We start from the raw sequence: 24,780 nt of genomic DNA on the forward strand, positions 1-24,780 counted from the left end.
AGGCACATAATCTATGATTGGTTCATTACTATCAGTTTCATTTACCTGTTGCTGAAATTTATCCCATATTTCTTAAAGTATACTAAACACACCTTCAGTAATTATGTCAAAGATCTGAATAGAGAAAAGGATAGGGGGATCTCAGAGGTAAGTTTTTTTTTTACATAGGGAGTGGTGGATACATGGACCATGCTGCCAGAGGTGGTGCTGGTGGAGGCAGACATATTAGGAACATTTAAGAAATTCTTAGATAGGCACATAGATAATAGAAAAATGGAGGGCTATGTAGGAAGGAAGTTAGATTGATCTTAGAGTAGGTTAAAAGGTATGCACAGCTGAAGGGCCTGTACTGTGCTGTTATGTTCTATGATTTAATGAAACAATACTGTGACTGTTTTGAGGATAGCATCTTGTGTTATGTCGTTTATTTTTCACAAAGATTTAAAATAAAATAAATCAAATAGTGAAAATTAACCTCTTATCTTTCAGGGGAACAAAGGTGCTGAGGGAATAGAGGGTACTGAAGGTCCCAAGGTAATGTAAAAATGTACTTACAAAATTACAATTTATCCTGATCTACCACCTGCTATGTTGTGGGAAAAACTCACTTAGCTTTAATAATAAAGGGCTGATCTCTGTATTATACTCTCAGCTGATGTCTTTGGGTGTTCAAGATTTAAACTAAACTAAGACCAGGTGGGAGGATGACCTTGATATGGATCTGGCTGAGGAATATTGGGCAAAAGCATTGAATAGGGTTCATTCCTCATCATCATGTGCTAGACTGGGGCTCATACAATTTAAAGTTTTACACTGGGTACATATAAGTAAAGCCAGGCTTGCTGACATATATCCTGGGACAGACACTGGCTGTGACAGCTGGCTCTCCGGCTGGTTTACTGCATACATTTTGGTCTTGCCCTCGGCTTGATGGCTATTGGGCATTGGTTTTAAAAATTATTAGTGAGGTTTTGGGGGTGACACTGAAACCTTGCCCGCTTTTAGCTGTATTTGGTGTGGCGGATGATGCTTTGGGTTTAAATGCAAACCAGTCAGATATTGTTGCATTTATATTGCTTTTGGCCCATAGGAGAATCTTGTTGGTCTGGAAATCTGCCACTCCCTCATCTGCTGGTGCTTGGTTAGAGAACGAAATTTTTTTTCTGAAATTAGAAAAGATTAAATTCACTTTGAGGGGGTCTGTGAAAAAGTTCTATTCGAAATGGGGACCTTTCTTGTCATATTTTGGGAGTCTTAAGGAATTACCTACTAGTTGAGGGCATTTGATTGTACTTGGGAAGTTGCCCCCCTTTTAACACACATCTGGTTTACCTCACAGGGTGGTTGATGAATTGTAATATGAGTGTATTTTGGATCATCTGATATGTTGTGGATTTGTGTGGGCCTTTGTCTTGAAGTAGTGTAGGGGTATGGCTGTGAAATGTCTGTAATTGTATATGTGAATTGTTGTATTGTAAATACATTAGCTGCCATGGTATGTTCGGGGAGGGAGGGTGAGGGGAGGTTTGTTTAGGGATAAGATATATGATGCACCATCAATAACTCTCGGAGATGGGAAGTGAACGATAGGCTTTTATTAGCAGAAAAAGGGACCACGACATCTTGGAGACTGAGGGAGGAGCAGTGCCTCCAATCGTCTTTATACAGGGGTCTGTGGGAGGAGCCACAGGAACAGTCAGCAGAGGGGCGTGTCCAGACAGGTATACATAGTTTACCAGAATATAAAAGCAAAATGGAGGAAAATGTAATCCATTATGTATTCTGTATTGCGTCATTCCTTCAATAAAAATATATTAAATAAAATTACAATTTAGAGGTACTGAGAAGTAATCATCATAGTAATGACATCTTCCAATGTATTTGGTTTAAGGGTGAAAAAGGAGAAAAAGGACCAAAAGGAGAAGTAAGTCATTCTTACAATCACTTAACAAAGGCAAATGATTAATAATTTTGATGAGAGTGGAATAGAAATTGCTTCCTTTTGAGTCAGGATCTAGAAAAGGGCATAATTCTAAATGTGGAAATGGACCTTGTTTCTTATCTCCAATAAAATTAACAATAAATTTTACAATTTCTCAGATAATTCAAACATTACTCATTTTTTGCTAACAGACTCATAGAGTCTATCTTAGCTGACTCCTGATCAATCACAACCAGCACCCCCCCCCCCAACTAACTAGTCAATACACGCTTTCTAATAGGGCCTGAAGTTGTGCCAGTTGATTATTCAAATAGATTTTTATTTGAGTAAGCATTCAATGCTTTCAAATTAATATTATATGAGGTATGATCCTTTTTGGAAACCATGCTTTTCTATTAAGTACTGCATTTTCAATGATGTTTTTTATTTGTGCATTAACAAATCTCAATGAACATAATGGAAGTAATGTAATGTGTAAATCTTGGAATGCATGACTGATATGCTTAAGTTATTTTAGCATTAAAATACTTTCTTAAATAAGTGTATTGTGTAGTCATCATTTTTGGAAGAGTTGTTTGCTAAATATTGAAAGTGCTGAAGGATCATCACTATTGTAACATGATTCACCCTCTTTTAATGTCTGTGAAACATGTTTTTTTCTCGTTCACCATACTTGAAAGTTTACATTCCCATAATTTTGTTACTACCTTTAAAAACAGGATTAAAATTGACATTAAGAGCAGTTGTGGGCTCTCAATGAAAGTTTAATGGATTTGTTTATTTAGGAGAAAGTTGTGTCCAGGTTCCTATGTTCTGCAATTCCTACACTGTACTTCCTTCCATAAAAATCATTAATTTAGATCCTCTCCTTCAGTTATTTCTGTTCTTCAATATGCCTTAGTATACATTCCAGTTGAACATGCTGCAAGTTTGCAAGTTCTCACTTTTCAGTATATATATATATATATATATATATATATATATATATATATATGTATAGAAGATTTTTATATTATTTTCTAGCCAGGTGATGAAGGTGATACTGGACCAAGGGGTTTCAAGGGCAAAAGAGGTCCTCCTGGAGAACCAGGCAAAAGGGGTTCTCTTGGAGAACGTGGTCTACCTGGTGATACAGGCTTGCCTGGGTTTTCTGGACCTGCTGGACCTCCTGTAAGTAACAATTTACATATGAAAGAATGCACATTTACATAACTGCAAATGGCTTTTGAGTGAATAGAAATATTCTACATCTCAATATATAGAAGGGTAAATCAACGTGCAATGAGATTATTTATATTATAAATATCCAGTAAATCTGAGGTACAGCAATTGTTGTTGGTTATAAAGGTTATTTGCCTAGCAATTGGATCACCCAGCACAGTTTTTAAATGCTTTACAATTAAATTTTAATGTCTTGTGTAAATCATGAAAACATTATTCTTCAAAACACATGTTATTTATGAAATTCAACAAGGCATTTATGGGCATGACTGATACAAGTGCACCTTAGCAGTAAAGCTCACTGCACGCTTGCTAAGTAACATTATTTACTGTGCATTGTTCAGTTTGAGCATTGCCACTTGGAAATGGAGCATATTTCTCTCCTGACAAGTTGCTGGCCACCTACAGAGAACAAACAACTACATATCATATCTGCTAAGTGTGTTCAGGAAGCCATGTTTAAAGGTTTAATAAAGATCAGCTTTATTTGTCACATGTACTTTGAAACATACAGTGAAATGGTTTGCGTCAATGACCAACAGAGTCTGAGGATGTGTTGGAGGCAGCCGGTATCACCATTCTGGTGCCAAAATAGCATGCCCACAACTTACTAGCCCTATGTAATGCATACATCTTTGGAATGTGGGAGGAAAACAAAGCACCCAGAGCAAATCCATGCAGTCACAGGGAGAATGTACGAACTCCTTGCAAAGGATGGCATTTGGGTTGTTATTTTAATTTGATATCATTAAGAAACAAAGTGGACATCCTGGGTCAATACAACATCACACTGGTTGTAAAGAGAGCAGTGTGAATGGAAAGAAGGATGAGGAGAAGTTGAACTAAGTTTACAATCTTTATGTGGAAGTGTACACTTACAGTCAGCCTTTGCACGTTCATTGCAGAATTTATGACTCGAGTTTGCATGAGCCACTATAGGCTAGTGTTCACCAAACAATATGAATAGAATTAATGATGAGGTAAGGGCAAACATTGCAGAGGGAACACCCAACCCATTAAAAAATAAGTACTGTTAGAAAAATGGACTTTTATAGGAGTGTTACATTATTTACAGAGGGATATAATGCAAAATCAAGATTTTCTAAATTAGAAGTGACATTCTATCTGTTTGCTGTTAAGGATGGAGCAGTAACTATACAACTATAAAACAGGTATCACACTGCATATATAATATTTATGGTGAATTATGTACCATCTTTATCTATTTTAGGGACCTGTTTTACCTGCCAATCATGTGATTGAGGTCTGCAAAAGCCTCGTTCTTGAACAGATATCACTATATACAAATATGGTGAGAAGAAAATGTATCAATGCTTGCCCTCTTTATGGAGATGTTCCCACAGGGCGTCCTGGACCGAATGGTGAAAAGGGACAACCTGGGAAATCTGTGAGTAATCAGAAAGTTACTGAAAATAAAATGTAAATGGCGATTTAGTGGGTTTTTGTCTTAGAAATTAAAATAACAAAAGCTGTAAATAAACAGTAGGCCAAGCAGTACCTGCGAAGAAAGAAATGAAGTTAATATGTCACAACAGTGTCCATCCTTCAGAATTGAGATTAGTTCAATAGTTCAATGAATCAACCATTCATTTCCTCCTTAGAGGCTACTCTAACCCGAAGAGTTTCTCTAGCACTTTGTGTCCAAAGTATCGCCTTTTTATGCACGTAAAAAGCTTTTATTTTACAATCCTAATTTTCCAAAATCTGAAAAAAGGGTAATTTACTTGAAATCTTAGTCCAGATTCTCTCTCTCTCCATGGATATCATCTGATGCTAAGTATTTCCATGCAGTATTATCATTTGGAGGAGATAGTTAAGAATATAACCAAATACATTTCTAGTAAGAAAATATGAACCCTCAGTGCAAACACGAGGAAATCTGCAGATGCTGGAAGTTCTGGCGAAGGGTCTCGGCCCGAAATGTCGACAGTGCTTCTCCTTATAGATGCTGCCTGGCCTGCTGTGTTCCACCAGCATTCTGTGTGTGTTTTATGAACCCTCAGTATTTGGTTTCTCAATATAAAGTGATTTTGTCATCAAACATCTCTGGTTAGACTGTAACTGGGAACTTAGCTTTCAATAACCTGTCACTTAACTCTCTGTCCCAGTTTACTCTGACCTTCCTGTCTTTGACTACTTGCAGTGTTCCAACAATGCCAACACTGGCTTGAGGAACTCCACATCATCTTTGCCTGGGCACATTCTAAACTCACCACTAAATTTAACAATTTCAGGTATTTGGGTTTTGCTTTGTTCTGGGGATATTCAATGATATTTCAGTTACAATTTTTTACCTTTATTTCCTTTCAATCTCTAACTGCTAGAACTTAAAATAATAGTTACATTGACAACTTTGTACCCTGTCACTGACATTTTCTCCATCTCTCCCCACTTCTGCACCTTAAACATGTTTTGTTTTATCACTTTTTTGGTTCAGATGAAAGACTGTTGACGTTAAATATTGAGCTCTGCTCTCTACCTCTCTACTGATGTTGCCTGACTTGAGCACTGCTAGCCTTTTCTGTTCTTGTTTCAGTTTAATGTGGAATTTAGTGTTTTGGGATTATCATGTCAATACTACAAAGCCTCCAGCTGTGAAAGGGCGAGAGTTTGGAACTGAATACCAGGATTCCTTACACTGAGCATGCAATCTAGTAGCTGGGCATATTACTCTCCAAACTTTGGAGGTACACCACAAATTCATCAAAGTTAGAGCTCTTTAGTGATATGCAAAACAGGAATGGTAATTTACACTCAGTGAGAAATAGGCAAAGAAGTAAACCTACCTAAAATTTTTAATGAAGAGAATGGGTAGCCACCCAAACTCTAACAAACAAACATTTTTTGAATATACAGATCTATATTCTTTGTTCATATAGTCACTAGATCACAGCGAATTTTGGCTCGTCTTTTGTTTTTTTTACTCCAAATATACTTGGAGCTTACAAGTTACCAGGATCCTTATTATGTTTCCGGATTTACAATCATGGAAACAAGGTGGCCAATGACAAACAAGGTAATTTTTCAGGCCAAATACAGTATCTGATCTTTGAGGATTAACTCATGTCCAATTTGAAATTTAGTTCAGAAGATCTTCCTGTCTATGTTGTCACAAATCTACGTACTTTCATTTAACAAAAATGAAACATGCTTCGCCCTATTTGTCACCACCCAGTTATATTTTATCTTCATTGGTCAAGTGATTCTATGTTTTGCCTTTACTCTGAACCCTGTGATTAATTAGTATTTCTATCAATTTTGCTAATTTGATTTGAACATGATATTTTTTAACTCTGATTAAACCATTCAAATTTGGTTTTAAGGGTAGTCCGGGAATCAATGGATACGATGGAGAAGCAGGACTAGAAGGGTTCACAGGAGCACTGGGTGAACCAGGACTACAAGGGTCAAAAGGTATGTTTAGTTATAATTATTACAGATATCTAGTTTCTTTGTAGATTTTATCAGTATTTGATGTCACTTTGAGGCTTTATGTTATAAGACCCTAAGACATAGCAGCAGAATTGGGCCATTAGACTCATTATGTCAGCTCTGCCATAGTTTATTTATTATCTCTTCAACCCCATTCTCCTGCTTTCTCCCCATAACCTTTGATGCCCTGATTAATCAAGAAACTATCAACCTTTGTTTTAAATATATCCAATGACTTGGCTTCCACAGCTGACTGTGACAATGAATTCCACAGATTTACTATCCTCTGGCTAAAATATCTCCTCTTCATCTCTGTTCTAAAGGGATATCCTTGTATTCTGAGGCAATGGTATCCCCCAATACAGGAAACATACTCCCTATCTAGGCATTTCAATATTCTGTAAGTTTCAATGAGATTTCCTTCCAATTCTTCTAAACTCCAGTGGACACAGGTCCAGAGCCATCTAACACTCCTCATACTTTAACCCTTTCATATCCAAGAGCATTCTCATGAACCTTCTCTGGATCCTCTCCAATGCCTATGTATCCTTTCTTAGATAAGGGACTCAAAACTGCTCAAAGTACTACAACGGTGGGGTTCATGCATCAGTTTTCTCTGATCTCATTAGTTTGATCATTTTTGCTATGTGGATATTTTCTAATCTGTTGTCTTACTTTTCTCATGCAAAGTCTTTACTCAGTACATCTAAACATAATCCACCTTGTTTAAAGTTTCTCCCCCCAAAATTCTTGCCCCTCAGTTGGCAGCAATAAAAATCATATTCAAAGAAAAACATCCTCTCGTGCCTTCAAGGTATTGTAGTCACTGGATCTTAATCAGGGTGCTGTAGGTGAGATACCTGGTGATCTATAAGTGAGCAGCTTTGGCCTGTGATTAAATGTGAGATCAGGAAAGGTAATTCTGCTCTTCCCTACTCTATATTCAAGTCAACATTTAAGAACAGTCGCTCCCTACGCGACTCCCTTGTCCATTCATCCCCCCCCCCCCCATCCCTCCCCACCGACCTCCCTCCAGGCACTCATCCCTGCATCCCTGCTACACCTGCCCCCACACTTCTTCCTTCACCACCATCCTAGGCCCCAGACAGTCCTTTCAGGTGAGGCACCACTTCACCTGCGAGTCAACTGGGGTGATATACTGTATCCGGTGCTCCCGATGTAGCCATTTATACACTGGGGAGACCTGCCGCAGACTGGGAGACCATTTCACCCAACACTGGTGCTCAGTCCTCCAGCAGTGGCGGGATCTCCCTGTGGCCACACACTTCAGTTCCACAGACCACTCCCACTCCAACATGTCTGTCCATGGCCTCCTCTACCGTCAAGATGAGGCCACACGCGGGTCGATGGAGCAATACCTTATCTCCCGCCTAGGTAGCCTCCTACCTGCCGGCATGAACATTCAACTCACAGACCTCCGTTGATACCCCTGCCCCCCCTTATCCCCATACCTATCTATTATTTTAATCTGGTTCTCTTTCTCTCTCTTTTTTCCCCCCTCACTATAATCTCCCCCCAGCCCTACCTTTCTTTCTCTTTTATTTCCCATAATTCTCCACCTTCCCCCTAGCCCATTTCCCTCCAGCCTATCACTTCCTAGCTCTCTACTTTATCCCTCCCCCCATTTCTTATCCCCCCTCGACCATCCCATGTTACTTCACTACTGATGAAGGGTTTCGGCCCGAAAAGTCGTCACTACCTCCTCCCATAGATGCTGTCTGGCCTGCTGAGTTCTACCAGCATTTTGTGTTTTTATTCAACGTTTAACAAACTTGTTTAGTGATTCCCTCAAAATCCATTGTGTAACATGCAGAACTATATGCAGTTACCAACAATGTTGACTATATCAGGACAATATAACATTATAAAGGTATATTGTATGCAAATAATTGATTTAAAATTTGTCTGTATAATATAATATATAACATGATATTGTGCAGACTAATATTAAGCCACTTATTTGTATATATACATTGCTTCAGTCTTACTAGAAGCCTGGCCCTAGATGCCATTTTTTTTTTGTCATGTGGCAATATTGCTTTGCTTTGACTCTTTCTGACCCTTCTGATCCTGTCTGGCATGTTAGAGACTACCACTGACCAAAGACTGACATGACATCATGGTCCAAAATCTTTGCATCAAATATTTTGAGAATGAATGTATTTACCATTGCTCATAGATGAGCTAGGTTGCAATTCCATGAATTTTCTTCCAAGTGTTCTACTACGTACTTCAGTATTGCAATGAACTACTGCTCTATAGTAACACACATAAAATGCTGGTGGAACGCAGCAGGCCAGGCAGCATCTATAGGAAGAAGTACAGTCGACGTTTCGGGCCAAGACCCTTCATCAGGACGAAGTTTGTACTTCTTCCTATAGATGCTGCCTGGCCTGCTGAGTTCCACCAGCATTTTATGCATGTTGCTTGAATTTCCAGCATCTGCAGATTTCCTCATGTACTGCTCTATAGCTTCATTTTAGGTTGCTGGGCCTCTTAATAAACCCAGCCAACTGAAAGAGCACTGGCACAACATGAGGAAGTGGAGGGGAGTGCTGAAAACCAGAGGAATGCATAATACCATTACCACTTGTGGGGAACACGAGTTAGCACTTCAACTGATTTGTAGAAGCACTTGATCCTAATTTTCTTTTAATTATAATCATATATTATAAGAAATTAGAGCCTTGTTAGCCTGGATTCTACATAAGGAAGCTAGGCTTGGTAAAACCATTCCTAATTGAAAGGCTACCTCTCTCACACATCCGTTCCACTTATGCTAGATCACAAAACCAGGGTAGTTTTATTGGGAGTGACCACTGCATAGATTTTGTCAAGATGAATTCCTAACCGCATGAGGATGCTCCTTTCCCTCATTGCCAGCAAAACAATTGCATTGATCATTGACTTCAGGAAGGGGAGAAGACAGTGCACATCACTGTCTTCATCAACTGTGCTGAGGTTGAGAGCTTCAAGTTCCTAGGAGTGAACATCACCAATAGCCTGTACTGGTCCAGCCACTGCTAAGAGAGCATCACAGAAATTAGTCTCTTCTCCATGCACCCGAATCAAAGCATAATCAAATACCTTATCCACTCCAGATATCCTCCCTCCTATCAGGCAGAAGATACCACATACTTGAAACCACATACCACCAGACTCAATTGCAGATTCTACCCCACAATTATAAGACTACTGAATTACTCCCTAGTATAATAAAATGGACGCTTGACCTTACAATCTGCCTCATTGTAATCTTGCACTTTATTGTCTATCTGCAATGCACTTTCCCTGTAGCTGTTGTATTTTATTCTACAATTGTTTATTAATTTATCTTGCACCATCTCAGTGCAGAGTGTATTGATTTTTTTCTGTATGAACAGTATGCAAGACAAGCTTTTCACTATGCCTTGGTACACGTGACAATAATATTCCAATTCCACTTTAATGTTGTAAAAATTAGAAAATTCTCTGCTATTTGCTAATCTCAAAATAGCAAAAAGTCTCTGTGGCAAAAGGTCTTTCAATGAAAGTTTCACATGTTTATTGCATTTCCCATTCCAGGTGAACATGGAGATCCCGGTGACAAAGGTTCTCAAGGTGCTGGGCTCCCCGGATTTATAGGGGTACAGGGCTCAAGAGGTAAATCTGTTTCATGAATTTGTATTATGTACTAAAATAGCTTCTGGGTTAACTTGGATAAGGTAGTATCATATATTACCCTCAGGCTCGACCAGCACATGTTCGTCTAGGGGAAAACAACTCCTGGCGCCACCAAACTGAGAAATATCGTCTGTGTGGATATTGCATGATGTGTTGCCCGGTTACAAATCTGTACTGCAAAATATCAAACAGTACACAATATGTGATTAAACGATTGATCTTTATAATTCTTAATTTGACTATATGGTTAGTAAAGAAACAAGAAAAAGGCCCATTCTCATGAAACAGTCTATTGCACATCATCGCAGCTCACTGTTCCTGTCGAGCAAAGTGTAGCTGGCCCTTGGACCCTTGCTCCTCAGTCCATTCCGTCTGGTGGTCTTCCGACTCTCTCCACTCGCGTCCTCTGTCTCTGTCACTCCCCGACAAAAGACCACAAAAAACCCGGCTCCCAGACATGCAAGAAAGAACAACATTTCTCCCATTGGTTAACATACATTCCAAAGTGCCGTTATCTCTAGCCATAACCCAAACATTGCTGCTACACAGAAACCATTACCTTAACAACGGAACATTACATAGAAATCATTACATTAGCCTTAGCAGTGAAACCTTACAGTGTGTTACACATAATTCTACATGAATAATTCAATTACAATAAAAGTAAGCCAACCATGAAGGAAAATTATCAGAGCAGGTCCCAGGCCATGAACTTCACCATCTTAATTTACAAATGGTATTTGGCATAACTCAAATACCATCTATAAATTTGCTGATGATACAACCATTGTTGGTAGAATCTCAGGTGGTGACAAGAGGATGTACTGGATGGTGTCACAGCAACAACCTGGCACTCAACGTCAATAAGAACGAAGAGCTGATTGTGGACTTCATGAAGGGTAAGACAAAGGAACACATACCAATCCTCATAGAAGGATCAGCAGTGGAGAGAGTGAGCAGCTTCAAGTTCCTGGATGTTAAGACCTCTGAGAATCTAACCTGGTCCCAACATTATTGATGCAGTTATAAAGAAGGCAAGACAGCAGCTATACTCCATTAGGAGTTTGAAGTGATTTGGTATGTCAAAATGCACTCAAAAACTTCTATTGCTGTACCATGGAGAGCTTTCTGACAGGCTCCATCACAGTCTGGTATGGGGAGGGGGGTGGGTCCACCACACTGGACCAGAAGAAGCTACAGAGGGTTGTAAATTTAGTGGGCTCCATCTTGGGTACTAGCCTACAATGAGCGGTGTCTCAGAAAGGTAGCATCCACTATTAAAGTACCTCCAGCATCCAGGGCATGTCCTTTTTTCACTGTTACCATCAGGTAGGAGGTACAGAAGCCTAAAGGCACACACACTGCCATCCGATGTCTAAATTGACATTGAACCCTTGGACACTACCTCACTTTTTTAAATATATAATATTTCTGTTTATTGCATGATTTTTAATCTAATCAATATACATATACTATAATTGATTGATTTATTATTATTTTATGTTTTTTTTCTTCTATATTATGTATTGCATTGAACTGCTTCTGCTAAGTTAACAAATTTCATGTCACATGCCGGTGATAATAATCCTGATTCTGATTCTAAGTAGGTCTTCATTAAGTTAAATATATAACTCTTAGAGTTTTCCCTTGGGATCACAAAACCCTCCACCTTCCCGGCCTACCACACTTGAATCTCATGTCCAATCATTACAAGGACGTTCAGTAATCCCTCATCTGATTTTTGTTACCACCAAACCTTTTCTTACCTAGCTTTCATCATTTTCTTACCCATCTTCAGAATCAGGTTTATTGCTGGGAAATTTGCTGTTTTGCAGCAACAAAACATGCAAGACATAAAAATTACTATAAATTACAAAATAAATAATGCAAAAAATGAAGTAATGAGATAGTGTTCATGGACAATTCAGAAATTTGTTGATGGAAGAGAAGAAGCTGTTTCTGAATCACTGACCTTGGGTCTTCAGGCTGCTGGACCTTCTCCCAAATGGTAGCAATGAGAAGATGGCATATTCCAGATGGTGACAAATGCCATCTTCTTGAGGCACTGCCTCTTGAAGATGTCATTAATCATGATGGGGAGGGTTGTGCCCATGATGGAGCTGGTTGAGTCGACAACTCCCTGCAGCCTCTTTCAATCCAGCGCATTGGAACCTTTATACCAGGCAGTGATACATCCAGTCAGAATGCTCTCTGACATATATATCTATAGAAATTTGCTAGAGTCTTTGCTGACATACCAAATCTTCTCAAACTTCTAACAAAGTAGAGCTGTTGGTGTGACTTATTTGTGGTTGTATCAATATGTTGGGCCCAAGGTAGAGCCTTCAAGATGTTGACATCTGGGAATAAAGTTTCTCATATTTTCCACTGCTGACACCTTAATAAAGACTGGTATGTGTTCTTTTGACATCCCCTTCCTGAATTCCACAAGAAACTATTTAAAGCAAAGGTTGATAGGTTTTTGATTTGTCAGGACATCAAAGATTATGAGGAGAATAGAATGAGAGGGAGAATAAATCATCCATGATGGAATGGTGGAGCAGACTTGATAAGACAAATGGCCTAATTCTGCTCCTATGTTTTATGGTCTTATAAATTCCTTGTCTTGCTGATATTAGATGCTGTTGCAATACTACACAGCAATATAATATCTATCTTTCCATACCAATTGCACAATCAGCTTCTAAATCAGCTGAGCCCAGGTCAAACAATCTACCACATAATGCTTCAGAAATTCATCACAAATTCATCATATGCCAAGGTCTTAATTTCCAACTATTATTCCTCCCATACTTGGAGCCCTGACTACTAACTGCAAGTTAGGTGAAATCAAGACAGTGGATGAAGTCTACATGGACTTTTGATAAAGTCCCACATGGATGGTGGTCAAGAAGGTTCAGTTGCTTGGACCATTCAGGATTAGATAGTAAATTGGATTAGACATTTAGCTTTGTGGAAAAAAAACAGAGTAGTAGGCTGGCTCTCTGACTGCAGGCCTGTGACTAGTGGTGTGCCAAAGGGATTGGTGCTGGATCCCTTGTTTGTCATCTATATCAATGATTTGGGTGATACTGTGATTAACTGAGTCATCAAATTTGTGGATGACACCAAAAAAGGCCATCATGGCTTGCAGAGGGATCTGCTTCAGCTGGAAAAATGGGTTGAAAATTGGCAGATGGAATTTAATTAAGTCAAGTGTGAGGTTTTGCACTTCAGTAGGTCTTCGAGTAGGTCTTACACAGTGCACAGTAGGGCATGGAGGAGTGTGGTAGAAAAAAGGGATCTGGGAAAACAGGTCCATAATTCATTGAAAGTGGTGTCACAGGTGGATAGGACTGTAAAGAAAGCTTTTGATACATTGGCCTTCATAAATCAATGAAGAGAAGGGACAGCGAGAGAAAAAAGAGAGAGAGAAAGACCGTTTCGCTGAACACCTGCGCTCTGTCCGCCAGAGAAAGCAGCATCTCCCAGTGGCCACACATTTTAATTCCACGTCCTATTCCCATTCTGATATGTCTATCCATGGCCTCCTCTATTGTCAAAATGAAGCCACACTCAGGTTGGAGAAACAACACTTTATATTCCGTCTGGGTAGCCTCCAACCTGATGGCATGCACATTGATTTCCCTAACTCCCGTTAATGCCCCTCCTCCCCTTCTTACCCCATCCCTGATTTATTTATTTCTCCCCCTCCTTTTTTTTCTCTCTCTGCCCCTCTCACAATCACTCCTTGCCTGTTCTCCATCTCCCTCTGGTGCTTCCCTCCCCCTTTCTTTCTCCCTAGGCCTCCCATCCCATGATCCTTTCCCTACTCCAGCTCTGTATCACTTTTGCCAATCAACTTTCCAGCTCTTAGCTTCATCCCTCCCCCTCCTGTCTTCTCCTATCATTTCGGGTCTCCCCCTCCCCTCCCACTTTCAAATTTCTTACCATCTCTTTTCTCTGTTAGTCCTGACGAAGGATCTTGACCCAAAACATCAACTGTACTTCTTCCTATAGATGCTGCCTAGCCTGTTGCGTTCCACCAGCATTTTGTGTGTGTTGCTTGAATTTCCAGCATCTGCAGATTTCCTCGTGTATTGAGTACAGGAGATGGGATGTTATGTTGAAGTTGTATAAGACATAGGTGAAGCCTAATTTAGAATACTGTAAACAGCTTTGGCCACCACCCTACAGAAAAGATGTAAATAAGGTTGAAAGAGTACAGAGAAAATTTACAAATATGTTGCCAAGTCTTGAGGATCTGAGTTATAAGCTAAGATTGAATAGGTTAGGACTGTATTCTTTGGAACACAGATTATTAAGGAAATTTGATAGAGGCATACAAAATTATGAAGGGTAGACATAGGATTAATGCACACAAGCTTTTTCCACTAAGGTTGAGTGGGACTACAAGCAGAGATCATGGGCTAAGGGTGAAAGATGAATAGTTTAAGGGGAACATGATAAAAACTTCTTCACTCAGAGGGTCATGAGAATGTGGAATTAGCCAACACAAGTGGTGCATGTGAGCTCGTTTTCAATGTTTAAGAGTAGTTTGGATAGATACATGGATAGTATGGGTATGGAAGGCTATAGTCCCGGTGCAGGTCAATAGGAGTAGGCAGTTTAAATGGTTTTGGCATGGACTAGATGGGTTGAAGGGCCTGGTTCCGTGCTGTACTTCTCTATACTCCAAGTGATATCTTAATTTCTAAATTAATTTATTCTTATGTGCAAAGAAATTTGCAGTTTTATACTAAACATTTTACAGATGAGACCATGAGATCATAAGACATAGGAGCAGAATTAGGTCATTTGGCACATCGAGACTGCTCCACCGTTCATTGTGGCTGATTTTTGGATTTTCTCCCCATTTAAAAAATAGTCTACACATTTATTTCTACTACCAAAGTGCATGACTATGCATTTTCCAACCTTATCATTTCCAGTCTTGTGCCTTTTCTAATATTATTTTTCTTGCTATTTACATACATAGGTGAGCATGGAAAGCCCGGATCAAGCATACCTGGACAAGCGGGACAACAAGGTCCACGAGGTCACACAGGGCGACGAGGCCCAAGAGGATATCCAGGACGTAGGGGAAATCCAGGTGTCTGTACAACAAAAGGATGTGATTAGAATCCATCATCATCCTGGTTCATAATGCATTCTACTTCTAGAAAATTGTTGGTATTGAAAATAGAACAGTACAGCACAGGAACAGGCACTTCAGCCCACAATGTTTTGCTAACCTAATAAAACTAATAATCAAATGCTCAACTAAACTAATCCTTTTTGCCTACATAATGTCCACATTCTTCCATTTCATACACATTCATATACCTCTCTGAGCCTCCTGAATGTCTCTATCATATTTGCTACTACCACCAGCCATGGCAGCACATTCCAGCCATCTAGCACTTTCTGTGTTTAAAAAAAAATCCCTACTCATTTCCTTTGAATTTAACCCTCACAAGTTAAACACATGTCCCCTGGTATAAGACATTACCACCCTGGGAGAAAGGTACTGGCTATCTGCTCTCTATTGCCTCTCTTGATCTTATATATCTGATCTGTCCTCAGCCTCTGCTGCTGCAATGTAATCAACCCAAAATTGTCCCACCTTTATAATACATGCCCTCTAATCCAGACAGAATCCTGTTAACCTCTTCTGCACCCTCTCAAAAGCCTCCACATTCCATAATTGGGCAACTGGAACTGAATATAAAACTCCAGACTAACTGGACTTTTATAATATTGCAACTAACTCCCTGACTCCTGAACTTAATTCCTCATCTAATAAAGGCTAGCATGCCATATGTCTTCTTTCATACCCTATCAACCTGTATAGCCACTTTCAGGGAGCTATGAATTTGTATCCCAAGATCCCTCTGCACAACACTACCTTTTAAGGGTCTTGCTATTGGCAGCATACTGTGCTTTTACATTTGATCTCCCAAAGTAGACGTCCCATTACAAGTCCCTGCAGAGCACCACTTGTCACAGACATTCATCCAAAATAAGTCTAATCAACACCAATGGACACACCAATTCTGAATCAAAACAGCAACTATTCTGTGGATCCCATGCATCTTAATCCTCTGGATGAGCCTCCCATGACCAACCATGTAAAATGCCTCACTAAAATCCACGTAGACAACATACAAAACTCTACCTTCATCATTGTCACCCCTCGACTTTCAAGCTGACTGTCCCTAATTAGGCCATGTTTTTCCAAGTACACATAAATCCTATTACTAAAAATACTCTCCAGTAATTTCCCTACCACTGAAGTGAAACTCATTGATCTAGTTTCCTTGATTATCATATCCCTTGCCTCTCTCAATAATTTGGGAGTATTTCCCATCAGGTGATGGGGATTTATCCACCTTAATGTTCTTTAAGAGACCCAACACAACGTCTTTCTTTATTTTGAGATGCCCTAGCAAATTAACATGCTCCACATTGATCTCTCTATCCTCTACATCCTTCTTCTTGCTAAATACTGATTCAAAGTACTCATTTAGTACCTTACCCATATCATCTGCTTCTAAGCACATGTTCCCTCTTTTATTCTTGAGTGGTCCTACCTGCTCCATAGTTATCCTCTTGCTCTTGATGCATGTCTGGAATACCTTGGGGTTCACTTTACTCCTACTTGCCAAAGGCTTTCCATGGCCCCTCCTGGTTTTCTTAATTCTCTTATTGAATTCTTATTTGGCTTCTTTATAATCCTCAGGGGTTCTCTATGATTTTAGCTTCCTAAACCTTGCATACATTTCCTTTATCTTTTGATTAAATTCACTACCTCTCCTGGCATCCAAAGTTCCCTTAACTTGCCACCTGTGTTCTTTCTTACTGGGACATACGTACCTGACTACTACCCTGTGTAGTTGATTTTTAAATGCCCTCCATGTGTCAGATGTGGATTTGCCCAAAATCAGCTACTCCCAATTAACTCACCCTAGTTCCTCTTGTAATTTGCCCTGCAACATCCATACTTATCCTTATCTATAGCTATCTTAAAATTTAAGGAGTTGTAATCACTGTTCCCTAACTTCTCCCACTAAAAAGTCAGTCAGCTGGCCATGCTCATTTCCCAACACCAGATCCAGTATGGCCCATTTTCTCTAGATGGGACTATGTACATCTTGATTTAAGAAACCTTCTTGGATGCACCTAACAAATACTACCCTATCTAAACCTCTTGCACTCTATATAAATAAATATATTAAAACAGTTTACATTTGCATAAATTTCTTGTCAAAATACTTGAATTCAGAAGAATCTCAACAGTACTCCATTGTTGAAACAAGAAAGTTGTACCTGGTGTGACCAATTTGAATTTTATTATTTGTTCTGCATTGGTAATCTAGTTTCTTGATGTTTCTTTGTACTATTTCTAGAAACAACATAGAAACAGAGTGTGCAATAGTTTCCAAAGTGTTTGAGAAGTTTGCCGTTAATGTAAAACCAATGATAAAACCAAAGATGAGTCAAATAAATATTTTGCTGTTTAAGTATAATTCAAAATAAACGTTTTGGATCACCACATGGATGTTCATTGTTCTAAAATTGGCTTAAAATTATTGTGACATTGACTTGTCAGCTATTTACCAAATTCACATGGGAGATTGGATAGTTTGGAATTAATTCATATATATAAATTGCACATTGGACTACCCTACTGAGCGCTAGAGACAAAGGAAAAGTCTACCCTTGTGACTGAAGAGGCTGTTGCTGACATTCCCAATTTCCACTTCCTGCTGAATCACTGATCATTTCAATAACACATTGTGAAGATTTATTATGGCACAGAAGAAGCTTACTCTGCTCACTGCATCCATACTAGTGCCCAGAGCAACTTCATCAATCCTACTGTACCTCTTTCAAAAATCCATCAACTGCCTTTCTTAATTCTTTTACCACTTAGCTATGCTCTGTAGCCAACTAACCTACCAGCTCATCTTTCAGATGCTGCAGAAAATCACAGCACCTGGTAAAAACCAGCCAATGTCATAAGGAGGATGTGAAAACTCCACTCAGATAGAACCAACTCAGGATTGTACCTAGATTTTTATAAATATTTTAAGATACGAGGCAATGCTGAACATTAAGAAATAATGACTGTTTGTACTGTGTTTTACACCATGGCCCTTAAGGAACACTGTTTCATTTGGCTGTATTCACGGGTACTCACGTATGGTTGAATGATAATTAAACTTGAACTTGAACCCAGGATTACACCTAGATTCCTGGAGACATCAGGCAACTGTGCTAACTTTTGTGCCACTCTATTGCTCCTATCATCAGTCATATTTGGGTTTTGACAGTTAGATTTGTAAAAATGAGGGATTATTTATTGAGATACAACATATAACCATATAACATTACAGCACAGAAACAGGCCATCTCAGCCCTTCTAGTCCGTGCTGAATGCTTACTGTCACCTAGTCCCACCGACCTGCACTCAGCCCATAACCCTCCATTCCTTTCCTGTCTCTTTATTCCCTCTCCTCAACTCCACTCTCCAGCTTTCTCCCCATAACCTTTGATGCTGTGTCCAATCAAGAACCTATGGAACTCTGCCTTAAATACACCCAATGATCTGGCCTCCACAGCTGTCTGTGGTGACAAATTCACCACACTCTCTCTGAAGAAATTTCTCCACATCTCTGTATTAAATGGACGTCCTCTATCCTGAGGCTGTGCCCTCTTGTCCTAGACTACCCCACCATGAGAAACATCCTTTCCACATCTACTCTGTCTAGGCAATTCAACATTTGAAAGGTTTCACTGAGACCTCCGCTCATCCTTCTAAATTCCAGCAAGTACAGACTCAGAGCCATCAAATGTTCCTTGTATGAGAACCTTTTCATTCCTGGAATCATCCTTGTGAACTTCCTCTGAATGCTCAACCAAAGCCAGCACATCTTTTCTTAGATGAGGAGCCCAAAACTGTTCACAAAACTCAAGATGAGGCCTCACCAGTCCCTTATAAAGCCTCAGCGTCCCTGCTCTTCTATTCTAGACCTCTTGAAATGAATGCTAACATTACATTTACGTTCCTCACCACCGATTCAACCTGCAAGTTAACTTTCAGGATGTCCTACACAAGGACTCCCAAGTCCCTTTGCAACCCAGATTTTTGGATTTTCTCTCCATTTAGAAAATATAACCATATAGCAATTACAGCACAAAAACAGGCCATCTCAGCCCTTCTAGTCCGTGCCGAACGCTTACTCCCACCTAATCCCACTGACCTGCACTCAGCACATAACCCTCCATTCCTTTCCTGTCCATATACCTATCCAATTTTGCTTTAAATGACAATACCGAACCTGCCTCTACCACTTCTACTGGAAGCTCATTCCACACAGCTACCACCCTCTGAGTAAAGAAATCCCCCCTCATGTTACCCTTAAACTTTTGCCCCCGAAGTCTCAACTCATGTCCTCTTGTTTGAATCTCCGCTACTCTCAATGGAAAAAGCCTATCCACGTCAACTCCATCTATCCCCCTCATAATTTTAAATACCTCTATCAAGTCCCCCCTCAACCTTCTATGCTCCAAAGAATAAAGACCTAACTTGTTCAATTTTTCTCTGTAACTTAGGTGCTGAAACCCAGGTAACATTCTAGTAAATCTCCTCTGTATTCTCTCTATTTTGTTGACATCTTTCCTATAATTCAGTGACCAGAACTGTACACAATACTCCAAATTCAGCCTTACCAATGCCTTGTACAATTTTAACATTACATCCCAACTCCTATACTCAATGTTCTGATTTATAAAGGCCAGCATACCAAAAGCTTTCTTCACCACCCTATCCACATGAGATTCCACCTTCAGGGAACTATGCACCATTATTCCTAGATCACTATATTCTACTGCATTCTTCAATGCCCTACCATTTACCATGTATGTCCCATTTGGATTATTCCTACCAAAATGTAGCACCTCACACTTATCAGCATTAAACTCCATCTGCCATCGCTCAGACCACTCTTCTAACTGGCCTAAATCTCTCTACAAACTTTGAAAACCTACCTCATTATCCACAATGCCACCTACCTTAGTATCATCTGCATACTTACTAATCCAATTTACCACCCCATCATCCAGATCATTAATGTATATGACAAACAACATTGGACCCAGTACAGATCCCTGAGGCACACCACTAGTCACCGGCCTCCAACCTGACAAACAGTTATCCACCACTACTCTCTGGCATCTCCCATCCAGCCACTGTTGAATCCATTTTACTACTTCAATATTAATACCTAACAATTGAACCTTCCTAACTAACCTTCCGTGCAGAACCTTGTCAAAGGCCTTACTGAAGCCCATATAGACAACATCCACTGCTTTATCCTCGTCAATTTTCTTAGTAACTTCTTCAGAAAATTCAATAAGATTTGTCAAACATGACCTTCCACGCACAAATCCATGTTGACCGTTCCTCATCAGACCCTGTCTATCCAGATAATTATATATACCATCTCTAAGAATACTTTCCATTAATTTACCTACCACTGATGTCAAACTGACAGGCCTATAATTGCTAGGTTTACTCTCAGAACCCTTTTTAAACAATGGAACCACATGAGCAATACGCCAATCCTCTGGCACAATCCCCGTTTCTAATGACATTTGAAATAGTTCTGTCAGAGCCCCTGCTATTTCTACACTAACCTCCCTGAAGGTCCTAGGGAATATCCTGTCAGGATCCGGAGATTTATCCACTTTTATATTCCTTAATAGCACCAGTACTTCCTCCTCTTTAATCGTCATAGTTTCCATAACTTCCCTACTTGTTTCCCTTACCTTGCACAATTCAATATCCTTCTCCTTAGTGAATACCAAAGAAAAGCAATTGTTCAAAATCTCCCCCATCTCTTTTGTCTCCACACATAGCTGTCCATTCTGATTCTCTAATGGACCAATTTTATCCCTCACTGTCCTTTTGCTATCAAGACAACTGTAGAAACCCTTTGGATTTATTTTCACCTTACTTGCCAAAGCAACCTCATATCTTTTAGCTTTTTTAATTTCTTTCTTGAGATTCTTCTTACATTCTTTATATTCCTCGAGCACCTCATTTACTCCATGCTGCCTATACTTATTGTAGATATCTCTCTTTTATCTAACCAAGTTTCCAATATCCCTTGAAAACCGTGGCTCTCTCAAACTTTTAACATTTCCTTTCAACCTAACAGGAACATAAAGATTCTGTACCCTCAAAATTTCACCTTTAAATGACTGCCATTTCACTATTACATCCTTCCCATAAAACAAATTGTCCCAATCCACTCCTTCTAAATCTTTTGCATCACCTCAAAGTTGGCCTTTTTCCAATCAAAAATCTCAACCCTGGGTCCAGTCCTATCCTTCTCCATAATTATATTAAAATATGAATATATTGAATCATATATATTGAAACTATATAATTATATATAGTCTGCATCTTTATTTCAATTACAAAAGTGCATGACCATGCATTTTCCAACATTGTATATAATTTTCCATTACCTTGCATATTCTCCTAATCCGTATAAATCCTTCTGCAGCCTACCTGTTTTCTCAACACGACCTGCCCCTCCACCAAACTTCATATCATCTGAAAACTTGGCACCAAAGCCATCTATCCCATCATCTAAATCATTGATATACAGCATAAAAAAGTCCCAACATCAACCTCTGCAGAATGCCACTTGTCATTGGCAGTCAACCAGAAAAGGATGCTTTTATTCCCACAAGCTGCCTCCTACCGATCAGCCAATGCTCTAACCATGCCAGTAACTTTCTTGTAATACCATGGGCTTATAACTTGGTGAGCAGCCTCATGTGTGGCACGTTGTCAAAGGCCTTCTAAAAGTCCAAATATACAACATCCACTGCATCCTTTTATCTATCCTACTTGTTATCTCCTCAAAGAATTCCAACAGGTTCATCAGGCTAGATTTTCCCCAAAGGAAATCATGCTGACTTTGTCCTATCTCACCAAGTACTCCATAACCTCAGCCTTAACAATTGACTCCAACATCTTTCCAACCACTGAGGCCAGGCTAACTGGTCTATAATTGCCTTTCTGCTGTCTTCCTTCTTTCTTAAAGAGTGAAGTGATATTTGCAATTCTTCAGTCCTCTGGAACCATGTCAGAGTCCAATAATTTTTGAAAGATCATGACTAATGCCTCCACAGTCTCTACTGCTACATCTTTCAGAACCCTTGGATGCAGTTCATCTGGCCCAGGTGATATGTACCCTTAGGTCTTTCAACTTTTTGAGCACCTTCTCCCTTGTAATAGTAATTGCACTCACTTTTCTCCCCTCAGACCCTTTAACATCTGGCCCACTGCTAGTATCTTCCACTGTGAAGCCTGATGCAAAACAATCATCTGCCATCTCCTTGCCCTATTTTATTATTACTCCGGCCTCATTTTCTAGTGGTCCTATGTCCACTTTCATCTCTCTTATTTTTTATGTATTTGAAAAAGCTTTTACTATTCACTTTGATATTGTTTGCTAGCTTGCTCTCATTTTTCATCTTTTCCCTCCTAATGATTCTTTTAGTTGCTCTCTGTAGGGTTTTAAAAGCTTCCCTACCATCTGTCTTCCCACTAATTTTTGCTTTGTTGTATGCCCTCTCTTTTGCTTTTACATTAACTTTGACTTCCCTTGTCAGCCACAGTTGTACTATTTTTGTCATTTGAGTATTTCTTTGTTTTTGGAATACACGTACCCTGGACCTTCCTCACTTTTCCTATAAACTCACAACATTGCTTCTTTGCTGTTATCCCTGCCAGCATCTCCTTCCAATTTACTTTGGCCAATTCCTCTATCATACCACTGTAATTTCCTTTACTCTGCCGAAATACTGCCACGTCAAATTTTACCTTCTCCTTATCAACTTTCAAGTTGAACTCAATCATATTGTGATCATTGCCTCCTAAGGGTTCTTTTACCTTAAGCTCCCTAATCACCTCCAGTTCATTACCCAATCCAGTATAGCTGACCTCCTGAAAGGCTCAACAAGCTGCTCTAAAAAACCATCTCATAGGCATTCAACAAACTCACTCTTTTGAGATCCATTTCCAACCTAATTTTCCCAATCGGCCTGCATGTTGAAATCTCCTATGACTATAATAACATTATCCTTTTGACATGCCCTTTCTATTTCCTGTTGTAATCTGTGGTCCACGTCCCAGCCACTGTTAGCAGGCCGGTATATAACTACCATCAGGATCCTTTTACCCCTGTGGTTTCTTAACTCAACCCACAAGGATTCAAAATCTTCCAATCCTATGATCAGATTCAACCTCTTTTGATCCTATCTTTCTATTGATTTGATGCCATTCTTTACCAGCACAACCATGCTACCCCCTCAGCCAACCTTCCTATCCCTCCGATACAACATGTAACCTTGGACATTCAGCTCCCAACTACAACCATCCTTCAAACATGATTCAGTGATGCCCACAACTTCACACCTGACAGTCTATAATCGTGCAACAAGATCATCCACCTTATTTTTTACACTCTTTGCATTGAAATTTAGCAATTTAAGTGCTGTATTTGCTACCCTTTTGATTCTGCATCCCTAATGCACTGATACTCACCTGGCTGGCTGCAATTATGTCCTATCATCTGCCTGTCCTTCCTGACAGTCTGACTGCATGCTATCTTAGCTATTTAAAAAAAAAAATCATATGTCCTTTCCTGAGTCCTGTTCCCTCCCCCCCACTAAATTTGTTTAAACCCGCCCACTAGAATATTGGCTCCCCTCGAATTCAGGTGCAACCCGTCATTTTTGAATAGGTCACACCTCCCCCAGAAGTGATCCCAATGATTCAAGAACCTGAAGCTCTGCCCCCTGCACCAGCTGCTCAGCCACACATTAATTTGCCAAACCATCTTGTTTCTACCCTCACTGGCTCATGGCACAAGCAGCAATCCAGGGATTACTACCCAGAAAGTCCTGCTTCTCAGCTTTTTACCTAGCTCTCTAAATTCCCTTTTCAGGACCAAATGTTTAGAAATAATCAATTGAACAAATATGAATTTTTTAAACCATTTTTAGAATCTGGGTGACACAAGCAAGGGCAGCATATATAGCCTATCTATCATTGACATCCAGAGTGTGATGGTGAGCCACCTTTTTGAACTGCTGCAGTCCTGGTGAAGGTACTCCCACAGTGCTGTTGGAGAGGAAGTTCTATTACTTAGACCCTGCAACAATGAAGGAACAACACTGCATTTCCAATTCAGAGTGGTGTACATCTTGAGGGGTATCTGCAAGTGCAGTACTTCTTTGAAATTGCTGTCTCTGTCTTTCTTGGTGAAAAAGGAGGTGATGCTGCAGTAGCCTCGATGAGTAACCACATCTTGTAGACATGCAGTCACTTACATCAGTAGTTGAAGAACTGATTGTTTAGGATGGTGGAAGAGGTGTCAATCAATTGGGTTGCTTTA

General features: G+C 39.7%; 1 protein-coding gene across 6 annotated transcripts in view; it reads left to right on the forward strand.

The window, feature by feature from the left end:
* LOC140733344 (uncharacterized) overlaps positions 1-17,855 on the forward strand; it is a 148,446-nt gene extending 130,591 nt beyond the window's left edge. For all 6 annotated transcript variants that reach the window (XM_073056555.1, XM_073056553.1, XM_073056556.1 and 3 more), the window contains 7 exons: positions 490-534; positions 1,892-1,924; positions 2,966-3,112; positions 4,395-4,571; positions 6,508-6,598; positions 10,202-10,279; positions 15,300-17,855. In XM_073056555.1, the coding sequence (XP_072912656.1) occupies positions 490-534; positions 1,892-1,924; positions 2,966-3,112; positions 4,395-4,571; positions 6,508-6,598; positions 10,202-10,279; positions 15,300-15,442 (714 nt within the window). In that variant the 3' untranslated portion in view covers positions 15,443-17,855. The remainder of the gene's footprint in view (positions 1-489; positions 535-1,891; positions 1,925-2,965; positions 3,113-4,394; positions 4,572-6,507; positions 6,599-10,201; positions 10,280-15,299) is intronic.
* Positions 17,856-24,780: the final 6,925 nt, after the last annotated feature.

Source organism: Hemitrygon akajei, chromosome 9 (genome assembly GCF_048418815.1).
Source record: "Hemitrygon akajei chromosome 9, sHemAka1.3, whole genome shotgun sequence".
NCBI classification, from domain to species: Eukaryota; Metazoa; Chordata; class Chondrichthyes; order Myliobatiformes; family Dasyatidae; genus Hemitrygon; species Hemitrygon akajei.